At 46.0% G+C, this 22,974-nt stretch overlaps 1 protein-coding gene and 1 long non-coding RNA gene across 2 annotated transcripts in view; both read right to left on the reverse strand.

Moving 5' to 3' along the window:
• The window catches only part of NLGN4X (neuroligin 4 X-linked), a 299,697-nt gene extending 286,592 nt beyond the window's left edge, over window positions 1-13,105 (reverse strand). The window contains 1 exon segment of the mRNA XM_070366032.1: window positions 12,555-13,105. Within this exon segment, the coding sequence (XP_070222133.1) occupies window positions 12,555-13,026 (472 nt within the window). The 5' untranslated portion in view covers window positions 13,027-13,105.
• A 27-nt stretch (window positions 13,106-13,132) lies between these two features.
• LOC138986396 (uncharacterized) overlaps window positions 13,133-22,974 on the reverse strand; it is a 93,287-nt gene continuing 83,445 nt past the window's right edge. Inside the window, exon 4 of the long non-coding RNA XR_011463242.1 lies at window positions 13,133-13,374. This is a non-coding gene — a long non-coding RNA (uncharacterized lncRNA). The remainder of the gene's footprint in view (window positions 13,375-22,974) is intronic.

The following is a 22,974-nucleotide window of genomic DNA, read 5'->3' on the forward strand; positions in this document are numbered from 1 at the left end:
TTATGTCTTGGTCCATCTAGAGAAACAATGAACAAGAAGCTTAGCTTTCAGAAACTTGGAAAGAGTTTCTTCATCTCGTCATCTCAAGACTGATGGGAACATTTCCATCATGGATCCTCAAGAGAAAAGATAACTTTCAAATTCTTTCTTTTTTTTTTTCTCCGTGGAAACTTAAAGCACTCCCTGCTTGAATTCACTGTGCCTACTGATGCCTTTCTGAAACTTTAGTTTTTGCTGGGACTCATGTACTTTCCCATCAAAGGCCTTATATTTCTATACATCATCTTTTTTGTTGGTTTAGTGGCTCAGTCGTGTCCAACTCTGTGACCCCATGCACTGCAGCACGCCAGGCTTCCCTGTCCATCACCAACTTCCAGAGCTTGCTCAAACTCATGTCCATTGAGTCCGTGATGCCATCCAACCATCTCACCCTCTGTCGTCCCCTTCTCCTCCCGCCTTCAATCTTTCCCAGCATCATCAGGGTCTTTTCCAGTGAGTCAGCTCTTCGCATGAGGTGGCCAAAGTACTGGAGTTTCAGCTTCAGCATCAGTCCTTCCAATGAATATTCAGGACTGATTTCCTTTAGGATTGACTGGTTTCATCTCCTCACAGTCCAAGGGACTCTGAAGACTCTTCTGCAACAGCACAGTTCAAAAGCACCAATTCTTCGGCGCTCAGCTTTCTTTATAGTCCAACTCTCACATTCATACACGACTACTGGAAAAACCACAGCTTTGACTAGATGGACCTCTGTTGGATTCACCCAAAACCATGTGTACGCTAAGTACAAACAATGACTCATCACTATTTCTCAATGAACCTTCCAAGTAGGCTGCGAGGAGAATAAGAAATGGAGGAGAGAAGAAAAAATACACAGAGATTCCCTGCTGGGCTCTAAAGACCCACAGAGGATCCGGCTCGAGTTAGAACCACACTGAAGATACAGCAGGTGAGGTGAACGTGTCCGCTTTTGGATGGGATGATGGATTATGTCGCGTCATAGAACAGAACACAACACAGCTCAAAGCACCCGTCTTAAGGCAAAAGGAGTGCTTGGGGACGTGTCATTTTCAGAACTCATGGAAACGGACTACAAAAGCTCCTTGGCTTGAGACAAATCAGTACTCTCAGTTTTCCTCCCTTTCAGATGGGCACACAACCCTCTTCCCCAAGGGAAACTCCAGGATTGTACAAGGGACGGCAGTCACGTCAGACAAGGCAGTGTCCCAGTGAAGGGAAAACTCAAAGTACCTGGGGACTCTGGGAGGAAGGCATGGTCTAGTCATCTCCATGCGCAATTTGGCTTTTTCCAGAAAATGGGGACACACGGGATCTTGAGGGGATTATGGGTGGTTTTTCTTGTGGATTTTCCTCCTAAATCATACACACACAGAGACACTGACACACACAGATACTGAACAAACTATACACCAACCTCCAACATCACCACTCCAAATCATCAGACATGTGAAATCTACCAAGAATTTTTTTTTTTTTTTGCATTTTTTAAAATCTGTTTCCAGTTGTAGAAACTTACTTTTCCAAGCCTACATAGAATATTCGACTGAATTAATGAGACAGAGACGACCTTGTATCTCAGCTTCATTTCATCCTAACAAGGGGTGAGGGCGTGAACAGACAGCTCTTTTTCACACTTTCTGTCTGCAAGCTCCCAGGTGATTTGTAGGTCTGATCTATTGACACAGGGCTGTTGTTTTGCACGCCTCACAAACTCTCTGTGGTCCTGACAGCCGAACTGAACGGAGTATCAGCTTCTGTTCGCTTTTCACTGCAGTCTGTCTGTCCCTGCAGGCAGCATAAGGAGAAAGTGAAAGTGAGGTCGCTCAGTCGTGTCCGACCCTCAGCGACCCCCTGGACCGCAGCCTTCCAGGCTCCTCCGTCCATGGGATTCTCCAAGCAAGAGTACTGGAGTGGGGTGCCATCGCCTTCAACACGCAACTAACTCATTACAGAAACAGCCTCCTTGACCATAAAGGAGGTAAAACATGAAAGGAAGTCGTGTTTAACCGTAAAGGAAAAAACATGAAACTAATTGATTAGGAGAAAATATGAAACTAATTCATTACAGAAACAGCCCGCTTAACTGTAAAGGGAGTAACACATGAAACTGATTCATGTTTAACTATAAGGAGAAAACAAGAAATTAATTCATTACAGAATCATCCTGGTTAACCATAAAGGGAGTAAAACACGAAATTAATTCGTTACAGAATCATCCTGGTTAACTATAAAGGGAGCAAAACATGAAACTAATTCATTACACCAACAGCCTGGTTAACCATAAAAGAGAAAAAACATAACAGGAATTCGTTGTACCAACATTAATGAATGTAATTCGTTAATACTAACAGCCTGGTTTAGGACAAGCAAGCAAGAAACCAGACAGACAGGAATCGACTCCCCTTCATAACACTGAAGAAATTTAATCTTCCGGTGACAGATACTGGTAATGAGGCCAACAGTGAATGGCCATGAAACTGAGGTTACAAGAACATACCCATGTTTTCTATTTTCTAATTATTTCGTATACAGTAGCTTAGACCCAAATCACTATAATATGAAAAGACATTCACAGGAGATAAAATACTATTGGGTTTCCCTGGCGGCTCAGACAGTAAAGAATCCATCTGCAATGCAGGAGACCTGGGTTCGATGCCTGGGTTGGGAATATCTCCCGGAGAAGGGAAAGGCAACCGCCTCCAGTATTCTTGCCTGGAGAATCCCATGGACAGAGGAGCTGGGCTACAGTCCATGGGGTCGCAAAGAGTCGGACACAATTGAACAATTAAGTACACCCACACAGACACAGAGGAGCCTGGTGGGCTGCTGTCTATGGGGTCGCACAGAGTCGGACATGACTGAAGTGACTTAGCAGCAGCAGCACATAGACACAATACGATTATTACTCGTGAGGTCACTGAACACTAAGGAGGTTGAAAGTTTCACTAAGACAATATGCAAAATAAGCAAGTGTCCAAACCAGCAGTGTCTCTGGCAGCAAATGAAGCTATTACACGTCCTGGGGGTGGGATGAAAGAAAGGGAAAGTCGCTCAGCTGCATCCAACTCTGCGACCCCATGGACTGTATATAGTCCATGGGATTCTCCAGGCCAGAATACTGCAATGCCTAGCCTTTCCCTTCTCCAGGGGATCTTCCCAACCCAAAGATCGAACCCAGGTCTCCAGTATTGCAGGCAGGTCCTTTACCAGCTGAGCCACAACGGAAGCCCTTGTGGGTGGTGGGATACTGAACAAATAACGAGCAAATTTTTGGACACACACACATACTCTAGCAGATTAACCTGCACCTCAAGTTTCCAACAGTTTTTTTTTTAAATATTGCTTATAAACATGCATAGATAGCAAACGTGGTTTTTAATACATATTAAGAGTACTGGAGTTTCAGCTGTAGCATCATTCTTTGGAAGGACTGATGCTAAAGCTGAAACTCCAGTACTTTGGCTGTCTCATGCAAAGAGTTGACTCATTGGAAAAGACTCTGATGCTGGGAGGGATTGGGGGCAGGAGGAGAAGGGGACGACAGAGGATGAGATGGCTGGATGGCATCACTGACTCGATGGACGTGAGTCTGAGTGAACTCTGGGAGTTGGTGATGGACAGGGAGGCCTGGCGTGCTGCGATTCATGGGGTCGCAAAGAGTTGGACACGACTGAGCGACTGAACTGAAGTGAACTGAAGTGACTTGGATGAGATGGGTAGATAGCATCACCAACACAATGGATATGAATTTGAGCAAACTCCGGAGATGTTGAAGGACACGGAAGCCTGGGATGCTGCAGTCCATGGGGTCACAAAGAGTCACACACGACTGAGTGATGTAACAGAAAGGATGTCACTGGGACTTCTTCTAGTACTGGAAAAAAATTATAAACTGCCAAATGAGTTAAAACTCATATTCTGGAAGATGACAAATGCAGTGGGAAATTCTCTTCCTTAGAGAACAGGTTTTCTAACTTGTAAGGCATGCCAAGCAAATAGTATTATTCGAAACGTGGAAAATTTCTTAACCCTCCACAGGATTATTCTATTGGAGAATTTCTTAAGCTGGGAAAGAAACACATGTTGCCAGAAATCCACTCTTGTTTAACCGTTTTCACAAAATACTAAATTGTTTTCAATTAATCCTTGTCAGGGAGATACTTATCTAATAATCTTTCCTAATTATCTCCACTTACAAGCCACGTCTACACAATGTCAAACATCCCCCTGACATGAAAATGGAAAGTAATTAGTGACTCTCACGTAGCTTCCTGCTGATGTGGACCGCCAAAACACCTGTCTAACTGCGTTACTTTGCACAGCTTTAAGTTTTTCACCTAGATTTTTTTTTTTCCCCTCTGCATACACCTGACCTATTTGTGACTTGAGAAGAGAAAGGCACTTACTTTTTCCTTTATCTGACGTTAAAAAAAGAATTGTGCTATTGTCTTTGGCTGTTCTGAGAGCCTGTTCCAAGAAATGCATTTTAATGCTACTTTGACGATTAATTTCTGTAAATCAAGTGGGATGCTAAAAATCCAGTTGACGACTCAGGCTGAAAAAGACAAAGCTTAGGAATAAAGGAGAAGGAAATACTTAAAAAAAATACCATTCCTGATATATTGTCATTTGCAGCAAGTGGATGGACTGAGAGCTGGTGATACTAAGTGAAGTGATTCAGAAATGGAAAGACAAGTGTCACGTGATATCACTTAAATGTGGAATCCAAAACACGACACAAAGGAACTTATCTACGGAAGAGAAACAGACTCAGAGGCACAGAGGCCAGATGTGTGGCCACCTAAGGGTAGGAGGAGGGATGGAATAGGACCTTGGGGTTAGCAGATGGAAACGACTGTATTTAGAACAGACAAGCAAGTTCCTACTGTACCGAACAGGGGACCACATTCAACATTCGGTGATAAACCACCATGGAAACGAACACGAAAACAAATATGTGTGTGTGCATGTAAATGAAATCTCTTTGCTATACAGCAGAAACTAACTCGGCACTGTAACTCAACTACACTTTAATTTAAAAAAGAAATATTCCATTTCTCAAAACTCCCTTTTGTTAAAGCCATATTAGGAACTGTCAGAAGTGATAGAGCCTTGGTCCCATTTCCTAAGCTGACCCTTGCACTATGACATATAGACACTTATGTTACAGACAATCTACATTAGGGATGTACTGGACATTAAGACAGATCAGTTCAGTTCAGTTCAGTCGCTCAGTCGTGTCCGACTCTGCGACCCCATAAACTGCAGCACGCAGGCCTCCCTGTCCATCACCAAGTCCCGGAGTTCACTCAGACTCACGTCCATGGAAGTCAGTGACGCCATCCAGCCATCTCATCCTCTGTCGTCCCCTTCTCCTCCTGCCCCCAATCCCTCCCAGCATCACAGACTTTTCCAATGAGTCAACTCTACATATGTACAAATTAGCTGAAAAATTCTGGTTCTCCGGGATCCCCTAGTGGCTCAGACAATCAAGAATCTGCCTGTCATGCAGGACACCAGGCTTCTATCACTGGGTCAGGAAGACCCCCTGAAGCAGGGAATGGCAACCCACTGCAGTATTCTTGCCTGGACAATCCCATGGACAGAGGAGCCTGGTGGGCTACAGTCCATGGGGTCGCAAAGAGTCAGACAAGACAGAGCGAGAAACATCTTCAGGTTCTCTGTTCTTGTATTAACTATGCTTCACAAACATCCAATTAGGGGCTGGATATGTGTGCAAAGAAGTCTCCCAGCTCATCTCTCCTTTATACCCAAGGAAACTGAGGCACGCACTAGCTGAAGAACCCAGCCATAATCACTCAACTGGCAAGGGAACAGGCTGGCATTTGCAGGCTGGCAGGCGTGTTCTTAGCCAACCAATGCTGCAATCTCAGTGGAAGGACTGAACCAAGCTGACAGTCGGAAGGATTCAGAGAAGTTACTGCAACCCTACCTTCACAGCAGCACTGTATACAGGAGTCAAGGCACAGGAACAACCAAAGCAATCACATGCACACAAATGGGTAGACAAGTTGGTATGTAGGTGCAGGTATGTGGTAGAATATTACCCAGCTGCTGAAAAGGAAATTCCTACTGTCTGTGACAAAGTGAGTGGGCCTCGATGGCATAATGCTAAGTGAGACTGGTTTTAAAAAAGGACAAATACTGTATTCACATCCATATGGAATCTAAAAATCATACTGTATCACTTATATGTAGAATCTAAAAAAAAAAAAGTACAAGGGAACCTCTTTACAAAACAGGGTCACAGACGTAGAGAACCAACTTATGGTTACCAAGGGGTAAGGAGGTGGGCAGGGATACATTGGGAGATTGGGATTGACAATTACACATTACTCTATAAAACACAGATAACTAGTAGGAACCTACTGCATAGCACAGGGAACTCCATTCAACACTCTGTAGTGAGCTATGCCAGAAACGAATCTGAAAATGAGGGGATATGTGTATATGTTTAGCAGATTCACTTTGCTGTACAGCAGAAACTAACACAGCATTGTGTACCATCTATACCCCAATAAAAAGTACGTTTTTAAAAAACACCAAACCCGTAGAAGAGATCAGATTTGCTGCAGCCAGAAGTGGAAGGGTGGAGGAGGCGTGGGGGGTTGGATGAAAGTGGTCGGAATGTACAAGCTCCCAGTTTTAAGATAAACTAGCACCAAGGCTGTAATGTACAGGGTTGACGGCTGTAGTTACCACTGCTGGATGAGACACAGGAAACTTGGAGATGGCGCCAGTCCAGGTTCGATGCGTGAGACAGGGTGCTCAGGGCTGGTGCACTGGGAGGACCATGAGGGATGGGATGGGGAGGGAGGTAGGAGGGGGCTTCAGGATGGGGAACACATGTACACCCATGGCTGATTCATGTCGATGTATGGCAAAACCACTACAATATTGTAAAGTAATTAGCCTCCAATTAAAATAAATTATTTTTTTTTTAAAAAAGAGTACAGCCTAACAGTTCTCATCACAAGGAAAAAAAAAATCTCTCCTTTTTTTCTTTTTCTCACAGCTATATGAGATCTGGGTGGTAGGTGGTATAGTTGCTCTGTTGTGTCGAACGCTTTGCAACCCTACGGACTATAGCCCGCAAGCTCCTCTGTCCATGGGATTCCCCAGGCAAGAATACTGGAGTGGGTTGCCATGTCTTCCCCTCCAGGGTACCTTTCCAATCGACGGATCGAACTCATGTCTCCTGCAGGCAGATTCTTGACAGACTGAGCCTCCAGGGAAGCCCATGAGAAGACGGACGTCAGCTGAAACTATTGTGATCATGTCTCTCAGTTCATGGAAGTCCAAGTGTCATGCTATCTGCCTTCAACTTGCATGGCGATGTCCCTCAGGGACACCTCACTAAAACTGGGGAGGGGAGAGAACTTACTGACATCCTCTCAGATAAATTCACCAGTAAGTTGTTTTTCAAAAGGGGAGAGAATCTACATGACCCAGAAGAGATCAGATCTCGAGGTCTTGACAGAAGGAACAAGGAGCTGAAAACATTATGCTAACACGAGAAGAAGCCATTCAGAGGTACAGCTGCTTCTAAATGTCAGATGAGGGAAGAGAATCATTTGGGTGTTTTCTTTGATGCCATTCACTTACACCCACTCTGAGCATCTGGAGATTTTTAAAGGTGCCTTCATTACACTGCCTTCATTCCATCCCTGTGTCGGGAAGATTCCCCTGGAGGAGCACATGGCAACTCACCCCAGTATTCTTGCCTGGAGAATCCCATGGACAGAGGAGCCTGGAGGGCTATAGTCCATGGGGCTGCAAAGAGTCAGACACAACCGAGGGACTAACATTTTCACTACGCTCCCGTGTAAAATCAGCATCACTTTTGAATACCAGTAAGGTTTGTCAAGGCTATGGGTATTCCAGTGGTCATGCATGGATGTGAGAGTTGGACTATAAAGAAAGCTGAGCCCTGAAGAACTGATGCTTTTGAACTGTGGTGTTGGAGAAGACTCTTGAGAGTCCCTTGGACTGCAAGGAGATCCAACCAGTCCATTCTGAAGGAGATCAGTCCTGGGTGTTCTTTGGAAGGAATGATGCTAAGGCTGAAACTCCAGTACTTTGGCCACCTCATGTGAAGAGTTGACTCATTGGAAAAGACTCTGATGCTGGGAGGGATTGGGGGCAGGAGGAGAAGGGGACGACAGAGGATGAGATGGCTGGATGGCATCACGGACTCGATGGACATGAGTTTGTGTGAACTCCGGGAGTTGGTGATGGACAGGGAGGCCTGCTGCTGCTGCTCCTAAGTCACTTCAGTCATGGCCGACTCTGTGTGACGCTATAGACAGCAGCCCACCAGGCTCCCACATCCCTGGGATTCTCCACGCAAGAAAACTAGAGTGGTATGCTGCAATTCATGGGGTCACAAAGAGTCTGACATGACTGAGCGACTGAACTGAACTGAAGGTTTGCCATAAACCTCTTTTCACACCTCCACACATCCAAGTTGGATGTCTACTTTCTAGAGTTTAAACCTCACATCTTCAAAAATCTCCACCCAGCCATCACAACCAGCGCTGACTCCTTACTATGTATAACAGAAAGCAGCACATTTTTAACCACCCAGCATTAAAATGACTGTTTAACAAAAACAAGCTATTGCGGCCTTGCAAAGGTAAACAAAGGAATTGCCATCTCAGAATGAGTAGTGACAGACAAAGTTCACATTAACTGTTTAGTGGTGTGTGGGTTCTTTTCAATCAGGGAAACACTTTACGATAAATTTCAAACTGTGATAAAAGCTGCCCAAATTTTGTATGAGATTTCTGTTGCTCCCATAACAAATCGCCACCAATGTTGCAGCTTCAAGGGGCAGCTATTGAGGCTCTTAGAGTTCTGAAGGTCAGAGTTCCACCAGGCTAAAATTGACGGGTGGGCAGGGTTTTCTGGAGGCTCAAGGGGAGATATCTTGTCTTTTGCAGCTTCGAGAAGGTGCCGAATCCCATGACTTCCGGCTCCGTCTGTCCTCAAAGGCAGCAATGGCCCACTGCGCCTTTTCCCTCTTGTTCTCCTCTGGCCCTGCTCACCTTTTCTCTCTCCCTCATTCACAATTAACAGTCTCTGCGATCACATATGGACCCACCCAGATAAGCCATAGTATATTCTCTGCCTCTTAAAGTCAACAGGTTGTTGCTAAATCACTTCAGTCGTGTCCGACTCTGTGCGACCCCATAGATGGCAGCCCACCAGGCTCCCCCGTCCCTGGGATCCTCCAGGCAAGAACACTGGAGAGGGTTGCCATTTCCTCCTCCAACACGTAAGCAGGTATTAATTTTAGATACAACCTTCTCCGCTTAGCACTCTAAGGTAATAACAGTCAATGTTTCCTGGGCTTAGGACTCACCCTGCCCTCCATGTGCGGCCATGCATGCCTGCTAAGTAGCTTCCGTCGTGTCCGACTCTTTTCGACCCCATGGACTGAGGCCAAACAGGCTCCTCTGTCCATGGGATTCTCCAGCACAAACATTACAGTGAGTTGCCATTTCCTCCTCCATGGACCCTTCACCACCCACGGATCGAACCCAGGCCTTCTGCATTGCAGGCGGGTTCTTTACCACTGAGGCACCCGAGAAGCCCGCCCTTCTCTGGGGGAGCCACTATTCTGCTTCCAATAAATGTGTGTCTCTGGAAATTAAGAATGGCTGTCTCTGTTGCCATGCCAACATGTAAAGCTTAACTGGTACATGACAGCAATACATAATTACATTATTGGTAGTGAAGTCACATGGAAACACCAGCTGATCAAAGCATCACGACAAACCAAAAAAAAAAAAAAAAATTAAGTAACCGAGTGCCAAAGTGGAATTTTGAATTCCAAATAGCTGGTATCACCATACATCCATTTAATCAAAGGCACAGTTACAAATTTAGATATGCCCTAAAGGAAGCTCTTTGCAGGGACCAGCATGAAGCCATAATTTTCATGTGTTGTGGTAGAAGTAGGGTTTCTTCATTTAGGAAGAACCAGTAATTAAATATCTAAACCTCCATGTTCATTGTGAAATGGACAAGAGTTATCTTTTTTAAACGCACAGAACTCCGGACCCAATAGGCTGCAATTTTCTCTTTCTGCAAACACACAGGTGTGTGGCTTCACTCACCAGCGAAAATCCATTATTTATATATTATACGGAGATCAATTTTGGCTATTCAGCCCCTATTAGATTTCTGATTCTCCCATCAAGATGGTGTGAGATACGGCATGCCAAAGTGCTATAAAAATACCCCAGGAGTCAACAAGCAGCACTGCCTTTATTCTTAAATTTAGATTGCTTCTCTGTTAGGCAGCATTTTTCATGCCCCGCCCCCCAAATTCCTATTGAATACTGAACCACAAAGAAATGGCCAAATTGCTTATGGTTTCCATCCACACAATTGCACTTATGAGTCTGCAATCAAGGAAGCTATTGACTTTTCTTCCTGGATGGTCTAATTGCGCCCTACCTCTCAAGGCTCAGACTGTAAAGGACCTGCCTGCAACGCAAGAGACCCTCATTCGATCCCTGGGTTGGGAAGGTCCCTTGAAGAAGGGAATGGCAACCCACTCCAGTATTTCTGCCTGGACAATCGCATGGACAGAGGAGCCTGGCGGGCTATAGTCCACGGGGTCGCAAAGGGACGGACATGTCTGAGGGACTAAAACTTTTTCACTTTCTCATAAGGAAGTATTCCCTTTGAAGCACAGTCCTTATTTGGAAGGGTAGCACTCTCAAGTCACCTGTTCATAAACCCCAGCATGTCAAATTTATTGTGAAAGCAATTTTAATCTTTTACCCAGGCTTGTTCCCTCTACCCTGCCTCCCCTTCCATCTTTCTTTTAATTCCTTCACGTGGACAGCTCATGATGAGAAAATCCAGGACTTAGGCGGTTTTGAAAGGTGAACCTTTAATTTGCTTGGGATGGGGTTACCCATCCTTGTCGACGCACCGAGGAGGTACCAGGAGCTGCCACGTGCAAGGACAGCTCAGGGTAGGACATGGAAGTAAGGCATCGGGTGTCACTCCTTGAACCCCATTCAGCCCTAGACTATGCAAGGTGATTGGTTCATCTGTCTCCATAGCAACAAGGAGGCTGTCTCCATGCCAACCTCTGCTGATATGATGAAGCCCAACCCTTCCGTTATCTTCCCCTGGGCATCCTTTGTCATCTCCCTAACAGATGCCAGCGGCCTGCTTTCTCCTGAACAGTCCTCACACCACCTCCCTGCATCCGCCCTGAGAAAGAACCACATGGCGGACGCGATGCGATTCTGGATATCCCTGAGTAATATCATCGCTTGTGGCCAGGGTCTCAGTTGAGTCTCACGGAGAAACATCTCCCAAGGATTAAAGAGGGGGGAAAAAAAGGAAGACAAAGGTGTCCGTGAAAGTTACCAAGGACAAGGATGCACTCTGGTTTTCAGAGTAGACACGATGGCTACTATGATGCCTCTAAATTTTAAATTCCAGAAAGATTTCATTCTATCCTTTTTCTTCTCCTTGTATGAAAATAGCACATGTAAATAAATGAAAAAAAATGGGTCTACACTATATCCAGTGGTCTGGTTGGTCTGTATCAAACATTTTAATTCAAAGTCTTCACGAACAAGGAGACAGCCAAGTTCTACTAGCGTGATATTAAGTTATAATAATATATGAAACGTGATGCCTTTCACAGACTTTCACTGCTGTGTTATCCAAACAAAATAAAAGGGTCATTTTGTTCTAGTGAGAACATAATTTTTCTCATGGACCTGGCCCAACTTCAGTCTGGTTGGCCTTTTGAAGTCTACACAAAGAAGGAGATACCCAAGTTTTACAAGCTCTGGATTTAGATGGAACATTACTGTTACCGAGACTTTCACTGCTGAGTTATCCAAAAGGAAAGGGGGCATTGGTTCCCAGCAAGAACATTATTTTTCTGAGGTAGCTAGACTCTTCTGACGACACACATCTGCCTTTTGCCGGCAGTGACTACTGGAACGAAATGACGTCCAAGTTTACCGCGACAAGGTGGCTTCTCAACAATCAAGTCCAATCATTCAACGAACTATCCCTCGCTTGTGTATTTAAAACAATCGGTGGTTCCTCTTAAGACTCAAAAGGAAAAGCGCGAGCATCTTAAGATGTTAAAGCCAAAGGCGCTATTCCTGATATGATTCTCAGTGGCTCCGTGAAGGCCGATCACGTTAATTCTATTAGTTTCTTTAGACTGGCCTTTTACAGGCGACCCCAGTGAAATCTACAAGACTATACGCTTGCACAGATTCTCATCTGCAAATAAAGATGGCAGCAATACTACAAAAGCCAGAAAAGACTAAGTCATTCATTTCAGGACTGTCCAGCTGCGTAAATACACACTGCAGAAAGTCACGAGTGATAACTTCACTGTGAGATGAAAGATAATAACTGGGTCATAGAAACTGTCATGCACAGGACGTGATAAAAGGCTGTCGGGCACACGGGGAGGCGGACCCAGCAGGTGCCGCTCTCTGCCAAAGACGGGTACTCACCGTCCTCCGTGGGCACGTAGATGTTCAGGTAGAGGCAGTCTTCATTCTGGTCCTGCATGTAGGTCATCAGTGTGTCCAGGTTGGCCGTGAACCACACGGGCAGCATGTCGTGCAGGAGCGACCTCTCGTCCAGGTGCTGCGGGCACACGGCGGCGAACTGGGTGGCATTGCGGACCCCGGTCCACGAGGAGGGGGGCTCGGGAGGCTGGAAGCGCCTCTCCCCGGTGGGGGGCGAGGCATAAGGGACCCCCAGGTACTGCTCCACGGGCCCCAGGATCTCATTGGGCAGCGGCGTTCTCAAGCCCCGGATCTTGCCGTAGTTGGTGCTGACCACGGGGTACTGGGCCTGGCTGTCGATGACCGTGAACTTGACGGCCAGGGCGGTGATCCACAGCAGGACGTTGGAGTTGACCATGACGCAGACGGGGGTGAAGGCCAGCGGAAGCCATAACAGTCCCTGGGGTCTCGACATGGCTCACGTGCACATCCGGGGTTGGGTGGGTGGGGCGTCCGGGGCGGAGACTCTGAGCAGACCAGACAGGGGAGTTGGGAGGGGGCCCCGGGAGAGACAGGGGGCTTCCAAAGACCGAGAGCCGGGAAAGGCGAAGGGCTTCCTGCAGACCCACTCCCGATGAGGCATAGACAGAGCCCAAGGTCAACAGCCAGCCGGGCGGTGGTCCTGACCGCCCATCGCAAGACCACTGCGCTGCCTTAATCCTCGGACTGGATTCCCGCCGCTGCAGGGCTCCAAAGATGCCAGGCCCGTCCAGCACCTCCCAGCAACAGTGATCCTTTAGAACGCCGACGCACAGCAGGCGGCCTAAGGGGAAAGGAGAAACCAGACACAGATGATGAACGGAAGACCCGCGTCACCGGGGGCATCTTACATCTTCCGGGAAACCCTACACATCACTCCAGGAAATCCTTTTTCACCGATCAATCTAGTGCAGCGGCCTCTCCAGTACAATTTCACTATGCATAACCTAAACAGTTTCTCATATTTTAAAAAAAGAGTTACCTTTATAAAACAGATGAACAAGAACCTATTGTATAGCACAGGGAGCTATACCCAATATTTTATAACAAGCTATATGGGAAAAGAATCCGAAACACACACACATACACACACTCACACTCATATATAGCTGAATCACTTCACTGTACACTTGAAACTAACCCAACACTGCAAATCAACTATACTTCAATAAAAAAAAAAAAAGTATTAATAAAAACCATCACTACGCCCTAAGATATTATGAGTGGAACTCTGAAAGTCTTCTGAGATGTGGGAAACATAGGTGTGCACCCAGACCAGATCAGCTTCCTGCCATGTGGACATTTATCTGCCAATCCCAAGGGCATGCCAAGTTGCTTCAGTCATGTCTGACTCTTTGCAACTCTATGGACTGTAGCCTGCCAGGCTCCTCTGCCCATGGAATTCTCCAGGCAAAAACACTGGAGTGGGTTGCCATTTCCTTCTCCAGGGGGATCTTCCAGATCCAGGGATGGAACCCACATCTCTTAGGTCTCCTGCACTGGCAGGCCAGTTCTTTACCACTAGCACCACCTAAGAGGCCCACCACAAAGGGAGGATCAAATTGAAAGAGCCTGCTAAAGCAAAAGATGTTAAGAGACACAGGTTCGATCCTTGGGCCGCGAAGATCCCCTAGCAGAGGAAATGGTAACTCCGTCCACTATTCTTGTCTGGTGAATCCCATGGACAGAGGAGCCTGGAGAGCTACTGTCCATAGGGTCGCAGAGTCGGAACAGGACTAACACGACTAAGCATGCATGCAGACAGTGAATACTTATCAGTCTTGGGCGGCTCAATAGCTCGCATCTGGGCTCCAGACATTGTTGCCCTGAACCTTAGCTTCCTTGGAAGAGACTGAAGAACATGGTAGGTACATCTCCAGGATCATCAGCAAGTCATGCAGCCTGTCCTATCAAGTCATCATTCATAATTAAGAGTGTTGGTACAGAGATCCTCACTTTCATGTCAAATATCACCTGCCTTTGAGAGGAGACCCTGCAGCCTCTGTAAGAAGCTTATGATACATCTAAGCTATCGACCTGTGGAGTTTGGAGGAGTCCACTTTGAAAGAGTGACATCCTTGGGAATGAATTTCCTGGCAGTCTAGTGATCAGGTCTCCACACCCTCACTGCAAGGACCTGGGTTCAATCCCTGATTGGGGAACTAAAGACCCTGCAAGCCACTGGCTTCCCCTCCCCTTCTCTCAAAAACAAACCTAACCATTTCAATGCATCTCGGTGCAGATCCCACAACTTTCAATAGATAAGGGATATATGATATTCATAAGAATGTCACACATGAGCATTACAAATAATGCATTAGAGACAGAAAGTATTTCAAGTGATGATACAAGGATGCTACTTTTTAAAAATCAACATTTTCTATTGAAGTGTATGGTTGATTACGGGCTTCCCAGGGGTCTCAGTGGTAAAGAATCTGCCTCCAATGCAGGAGACTTGGGTTCGATTGCTGCATTGGGAAGACCCCGGAGGAGGGCATGACAACCCACTCCAGTATTCCTGCCTGGAGAATCCCATGGACAGAGGAGCCTGGTGGGCTACGGGCCATGGGGTCCCAAGAACCAGACAGGACTTAAGAGACTATACGATATAGTTCATTATACTGCTGTGTTAATTTCGGCTGTATGGCAAAGTGATTCAGTTATACCTTTATGTACTTTAATAATCCTTTTCATGATAGTTTATCATAGAATACTGAATACAGGTCCCTGTGCTATACAGGAGGATCTTGCTGTCTCTCCATTCTGTATATAAAAGCTCACATCTGCTAACCCTAATTTCCAACTCCATCCTTCCCTCAACCTCCCCACCATTGGCAACCACCAGTCTTTGCTCCATCAGCTGCTCAGTAGCTCAGTGGTGTCCGACTCTTTGCAACCCCCCATGGACTGTAGCCCCCGAGGCTCCTCTGTCCATGGGATTCTCTAGGCAAGAATACTGGAGTGGGTAGCCATTTCCTTCTCCAACTCTCCATCAGACCCTGCCTTTAAATACACAGCATTCTGCAACCCAGAATAGACGAATGTGTTTCTAAGGACATGGTGGGTTACTCAAGAGTCTTTCTGGACCAGAATGTAATTATGCATTTCATTCCAGGGAACGAAGCTGAGCAAAATATGTCAAACAGATAATTTACTTTTTAATGAAACGTAGCTGAGCCAGATCTGTCCGTCGGGGAGCTAGACTATCCCTGGGGGAAGCTCCGCCATCCATGACAGCCCAGGCCGAGTTAATCAGAGCTGGATGAAAACTCAGAGACACCGGGTGGTAGCATCAACAGGGAAAACTCTGCATCGCACCAAACAGCTAATTGCTGTGTCTGCATCTATCTTTGCACTGGAGACAACATTTGGATTTCTGCCACGCGGTGATCCAACCGCTGGATAATTCAGGGACAGACAAGAACGGGGCAGAGGTGTTGAGTTGCTCGGACTTTTTGATCCTGAAAGTCCTTTCTGATTTAGAACCAGCATCGCAGGTCCTTCTCAACCCTGCCTCGAGGTCATAGGAAGTGTCAGTCATATCTGATTCTGACAGACTTGGGTGGCCAAATGCTACCTCTGTGTGAGCTGGGAGATGTGACTCAACCTCCCTGAGCTTTTATATGGATGGTGTATCCCGCCTTCTTTGTGGGGCTGGGGCGAGCCACAGGTAAGCAAAGGGTCAGGGTTTAGAAAACGTCCCCTCAATATCAGGAGATGCTGGTGTATAGTTGCTTTAGAAGGTTCGATTACTTGCTACTCTATAGCAAAGTCAATCAGCTATACATGCAGACATATCCCCTCTTATCTGCATGTTTCTTCCCGTTTAGATCAACACAGAGCCCTGACCAAAACTCCTTGTGCAGGACAATAGATTCTCATTGACAAGTGAAAGTGCTGGTCGCTCGGTTGTGTCCGACTCTTGGCAACCCCATGGACTGTAGCCCATCAGGCTCCTCTGTCCATGGGATTCTCCAGGCCAGAATACTGCAGTGGGTAGCCTTTCCCTTCTCCAGGGGATCTTCCCAACCCAGAGATTGAACCCAGGTCTCCTGCATTGCAGGCAGATTCCTTACCATCTGAGCTACCAGGGAAGCCCAACAATACTGGAGTGGGTAGCTTATCCCTTCTCCAGGGGAACTTTGTGACCCAGGGATCGAACCTGGGTCTCCTGCAATTAGAGGCGGATTCTTTACTGTCTGAGCCACCAGGGAAGCCCAGATTCTCATTAGTTATCTATTTTATACATACTATCAATAGTGTGTCAATCCCAACCTCCCAATTCGTTCTACCTTCTCTTTCCACCTTGGTATCCATACATCTGTTCTCTACGACTGTGTTCCTATTTCTTTCTTGCAAGTAATATCATCTGTACCATTTTTCAGCATTTCACATATGTGTGTTAATATGCAGTATTTCCTTTATGTCTTCCTGACTTGACATGCGGGGAGTTTATGCACACAGCTGCTCAAAAGGCTCCTGAACACAGACATAAAATGCACTGAAGTCAGCCCCCTGTTGGCATGAAGCACGTACGGAGACAGAGCAAGTTGTTTAAAGTATTTGATTCTCGTTCCACTTACTTTCTTCTAGTTCTTTGGGGGAGTAACTGAGTTAGCTTACACGCAGCACCACACTGTCCCTGGAAGGCAGCATTTTGTACAAGTAGCATTTAGTTGATGCTTTCGAACTGTCTTGCTGGAGAAGACTCCTGAGAGTCCCTTGGACTGCAAGGGGATCAAACTAAAGAAAATCAGCCCTGAATATTCATGGGAAGGGCTGATGCTGAGGCTGAAGCTCCAATACTCTGGCCACCTGATGCAAAGAGTCGACTCACTGGAAAAGACCTTGATGCTGGGAAAGATTAAAGGCAGGAGGAGAAGGGGGCGGCAGAGGGTGAGATGGTTGGATGGCATCACGGACTCGACGGACATGAGTTTGAGTTAACTCCAGCAGATGGTGAAGCACAGGGAAGCCTGGTATGCTGCGGTCCATAGGGCTGCAAAGAGATGGACGCGACTGAATAACAACAAAAAGCACTCAGGCAGGGGCTCGGTCCCAGGACTTCCAAGGTGTGCGCCTTGAGGAAGTCTGGTCCACTCCATCACTCCTGCACCTCCACATATGAGAACACTTCTGTGTGGCATGCTCTTTACGACTGAGCAAGTGGGGTCACACGGAGCCTTCACGCTTGAGTCCTGTGCTCAAGCCTACCTCCCCACAAGGAGCAGGGGGCCACGGGGAGACCATGAACCAGCAGGGCGTTGGAGGAGGAGCCTGGCGTTGGCGTGGGGGTGGGGCGTTACCCGGACACTCATAGCATCCAGGTTAGGCAGTCACAATAACCATAGGCTCCCAGCTACCTTATGTAGTCATGTTCTAGAATCTGGCAATTTGCAGAAAATGACATACCATCAACCTCCAGCACTGTCTCTCAGTGCTGGTGACACTTCGGACCCCACTGTTCTTCAAGCTGCGAAATATTTGAAGGTGACGCACATACATATACACACAAACATTTATCTGGTGCCACTGCTAATGTTCAGCTCTTCCCAGCAGGTGACCAAAGTACTGGAGCTTCAGCTTCAGCATCAGTCCTTCCAGTGAATATTCAGGGTTGATTACCTTTACGATTGACTGGTTTCATCTCCCTGCTGTCCAAGGGAGTCTCAACAGTCTTGTGTCTCAGTTTTGCTGGTCTATACCCACTAGATTTAGCAATCTAGCTTCCAAAATCAAGATTCTCTCCAGACACTGCTAAGTGACCCCCAGGGGGCAGAATCATCTCAAGGTAAGAACTGCTGGTGTACATCATCAAATTTATGATTTACAGCAGTCATCTAAATAACTAAGCATCTCTAGGTATGTGTGAGAATTATCAGTGGAACCAGATATATGTTTGTGTGTGTGTGTGTATGTGTGTGTGTTTCACATTCAAATACTTGGCAACCTTAAATGTTTTAACATTACAGACAACAAAGATTTTTTAAGATAAACCTTTTAAATGGGCATCCTCCTCATCACTTAAAAATCACAATGAATATGTGTGTGTACACAATCAGTCGTGTCTGACTCTTTGCCACCCCATGGACTGTAGCCCGCCAGGCTCCTCTGTCCACAGGCTTTCCCAGGCAAGAATACTGGAGCAGGGTGCCGTTTCCTTTTCCACAGAAGAAATTTAACCAACCAATACATTTGAGTCAAGTGAAGTCACTCAGTCGTGTCCGACTCTTTGTGACCCTGTGGACTGTAGCCTAGCAGGCTCCTCGGTCCATGGGATTTTCCAGGCAAGAGTACTAGAGTGGGTTGCCATTTCCTTCTCCAGGGGATCTTCCCAACCCAGGGATTGAACTCAGGTCTCCTGCATTGCAGACAGACACATTACCTTCTGAGCCACCAGAGAAGCCCTTTCAAATATGTTTGAAGACAAAAAAAAAAAAAAAAAGACTTCTCATGTAAATTTCACACTGAAAATAATTTCACAGGGAGTAGAACGTTTCAGCTACACATAATATAATATATGTGTATTCTCAGTAAATGTTAATAGTACACATATTTATATATATTTTCTCTATAAGATGTGTTTACGTAGCTTTGAAATGTGTCCAAAATAAAAACAAGATGCTACAAAAAAAATTCCTGAATAAAATATTTTCATGAAAAGTTAAAAACCTAACTTTACTGCATACATGAAACTGGGGAGTTTGGAGGAATCTTAACAGCCTATCTTCTCTGCAAAAGTTGCACAAAGAGTAATATCTCTGAGTGGCATTTCAACGTGCTTTATAACTTGTTTGGGTATTTTTTAAGGACATTGGGCTTTCTTTTTATATAATTTTATTTCAGTTCAGTCTCTCAGTCGTGTCCAACTCTTTGCAACCCCATGAACCGCAGCACGCCAGGTCTCCCTGTCCATCACCAACTCCCGGAGTCCATCCAAACCCATGTCCATTGAGTCGGTGATGCCATCCAACCATCTCATCCTCTGTCGTCTCCTTCTCCTCCCACCTTCAATCTTTTCCAGCATCAGGATCTTTTCCAATGAGTCAGTTCTTCGCATCCGGTGGCCAACGTATTGGAGTTTCAGCTTCAGCATCAGTCCTTCCAATGAATATTCAGGACTGAGCTCCTTGAGGATGGAGTGGTTGGATCTCCTTGCAGTCCAAGGGACTCTCAAGAGTCTTCTCCAACACCACAGTTCAAAAGCATCCATTCTTCGGTGCTCAGCTTTCTTTGTAGTCCAACTCTCACATCCATACATGGCATAAAATACATAATTAGACTTATTTATATATTTATCCATTTTTGGCTGTGCTGGGTCTTCGTTGCCACGCACAGGCTTCCTCTGGCTTTGCTGAGCAGAGACTACTCTCACTGGGGAGCAGAGGCTCTCAGATGGATGGGCCCAGTGGTTTCAACTTGAGGGCTTTAGTGCATGGGCTCAGTCATTGTGTCCCCTGGGGTTAGTTGCTCCGTAGCACGTGGGATCTTCAAGGATCACGGATCCAACCTGTGTCTCCTACACTGGCAGGTGGACTTCCAACTGCTGGATCACCAGGGAGACCCCTGACTGGGTAATTGTAAAAGGTTTCTGTAGGACCCCCAGTCTATCTGAGGTTGTCATTAAGGCAAGGCTTCAACAACTCAGGCCTGTCAATCTAGAATCGCAATGGACTTCCTCCCAAAGTGAACATCACTCAGAATGAGACTGGTTTAATTTTAAAATGTATACATTTAATTAGGAGTGGTGGCGGTGGTTTAGTCACTCAGTTGTATCTGAGTCTTTGCAACCCCATGGCCTGTAGCCCCGCCAGGCTCCTCTGTCCGTGGGACTCTCCAGGCCAGAATACTGGAGTGGGTTGCCATTTCCTTCTCCAGGGGATTTTCCCAACACAGGGATTGAACCCGGGTCTCCTGCACTTGCAGGCAGATTCTTTACCGACTGAGCTATGAGGGAAGCCTTAATTCAGGGGAGGCCTGGTCAAATTTACCTTGGTGTTTTGGCCTTTCAAGGAGTAAAATCACGTCTCCAGGGTGTTCACAGCCACACCACTCTGTGGTCATGAAATACATTACATGTTAGAACTTTGAGGATGCATCTCCCAGGGGAAAAAAAAACGAGAGAATTAATGAGGTTAGAAACAGCCCTCCTCTGGTGGTACTCTCAGCTCCCAGGAACGTCCGGGATTTGCTTTCTGCTGCCGGGAGGCTGCCAACAAGCAGAGGCACTTGGAAGATGCACTTTGATCTCACACCATGAAGCATCAGGAAAACAAGACCAAGAGATCCAGGTCCTTGTCCAAATGAAGGAGCCTGTACAGCAATCCTTCCACCCTGTGGGCTAGAAAGTCTGCAATAGCCTTTCCCCAAACTGCAGAGCCTGTATACCTCCCAAGATCTATTATTCTGTCTGTAGATTCTGGGGCGGACACACCAGTGTTTTATGGTACCCAAGTGCATTCGATCCCTGGGACGGGAAGATCTCTTAGAGAGGGGAATAGCAACCCACTCCAGTGTTCTTGTCTGGAGAATCCCCATGGTCACAGGAGCCTGGCAGGCTATAGTCCATGGGGTCGCAGAGAGTCGGACACGACTGAGTGACTAACACTTTCACATTTTCACTTCTTCAAGTGATGTGTGGTTCATCTTTTACACCTTAGCACACATATCTCTGTTGTGAGATAGCCCAGGGCACCAGTTACGAGTGTCTACAACCTCCACACCTGTCACTGGCTTAACACACACACACACACACACACACACTCTCTCTCTCTCTCTCTCTCTCTCTCACTGGTTTACAAGACACACACACTCTCACTGGCTTACAACACACACACACACACACACACACACACACCCAATCCTTATTCAAGACTTACTCCATGCCAGTACTCAGCCAATTAGTATATTTTTGTGTTTCCTTAAAAAAAAAAAAAAACCTGGCTTTGATTTTATCTCTCAGATGGACGAGAGTACTACTCTATCTTTTGTCAAATCTTACAGTTCTTTGTACACCCATCCATGTAGTTGCACTTCTAAAAAGCAGAGCCCATCAAAATCCACGCTTTTGAACCACGAGGCTTACATGTAAATAATCAAAGAGCAAAGATGTCATAGGAACTGCCTTCAAGGTGGACTGGTGCCCAGTGAGGGGCTCCAAATTGTCACCTCCATCACCGTTTCCGTTCTTGTGCTGAAGTTTAATGGGTCAGGAACACATCTGGGGCACGGCCGTAGGAAGTGGACTTTGCAACGAGAGACAGAACTCAGAATAAACCCAGGAAAAAGGGTCTAAGGGCTCATAGGTGGTCCACTCAAGACTGATTGGATAGCCTGAGCTTGTATCTGGACTAAACCATCACCAGACACATGACCCCTTATATTCACTGCAGCAATATTCACAACAGCCAAGTCACAGAAGCAATCTGAACGCCCATCGGCAGACGAATGGATGATTATGGGATACAATGAATATTGCTCAGCCATAAAAAAAGAGTGAAATAATGCCCTCTGCAGCAACACAGATGGAGAGATTGTCATATTAAGTGAAGTAAGTCAAACAAAAAACAAGTGTCATATCACTTAGACGCGGATCTAAAAAAATGTTAAAAGATGCAAGTGAATTTACACACAAAAGAGAAACAGACCCACAGACACAGGAAACAAACTTATGGTTGCCAAAAGGGAAACACTAAGGGGTGGGGGAGATAAATCATGAGTTTGGCGTTACCACATGCACACTACTCCATGTTAACTAAACTACAAGGACCTATTGTATAGTAAAGGAAATTATATTCAATATTTCGTGATGACATATAAGGGAAAAGATTCTGAAACATTGTAAGTCAACTGCTGCCAAGTCGCTTCAGTCGTGTCCGACTCTGTGTGACCCCATGGACCGCAGCCTACCAGGCTTCTCCATCCATGGGATTCTCCAGGCAAGAACACTGGAGTGGGTTGCCATTTCCTTCTCCAAGTCAACTACATTCCAACAAAAAATAAAGTTTCAAAAAAGATCTACCCATCCGTAAGGAAGGTGTGGCACATATACACAATGGAGTATTTACTCAGCTGTAAGAAAAAAAGAACGCGTTTGAGTCAGTTCTAATGAGGTGGATGAAACTGGAGCCTATTATACAGACTGAAGTAAGTCAGAAAGAGAAACACCAATACAGTATATTAACACATATATATGGAATTTAGAAAGATGGTAAGAATAATCCTATATGCGAGACAGCAAAAGAGACACAGATGTACAGAACAGACGTTTGGACTATGTGGAGAAGGGGTGGGTGGGATGATTTGAGAGAACAGCATTGAAACACGTATATTACCATATGTGAAATAGATGGCCAGCCCAGGTTCGATGCATGAGACAGGGTGG

The sequence above is a fragment of the Bos mutus genome, chromosome X (assembly GCF_027580195.1).
Source record: "Bos mutus isolate GX-2022 chromosome X, NWIPB_WYAK_1.1, whole genome shotgun sequence".
NCBI lineage: Eukaryota > Metazoa > Chordata > Mammalia > Artiodactyla > Bovidae > Bos > Bos mutus.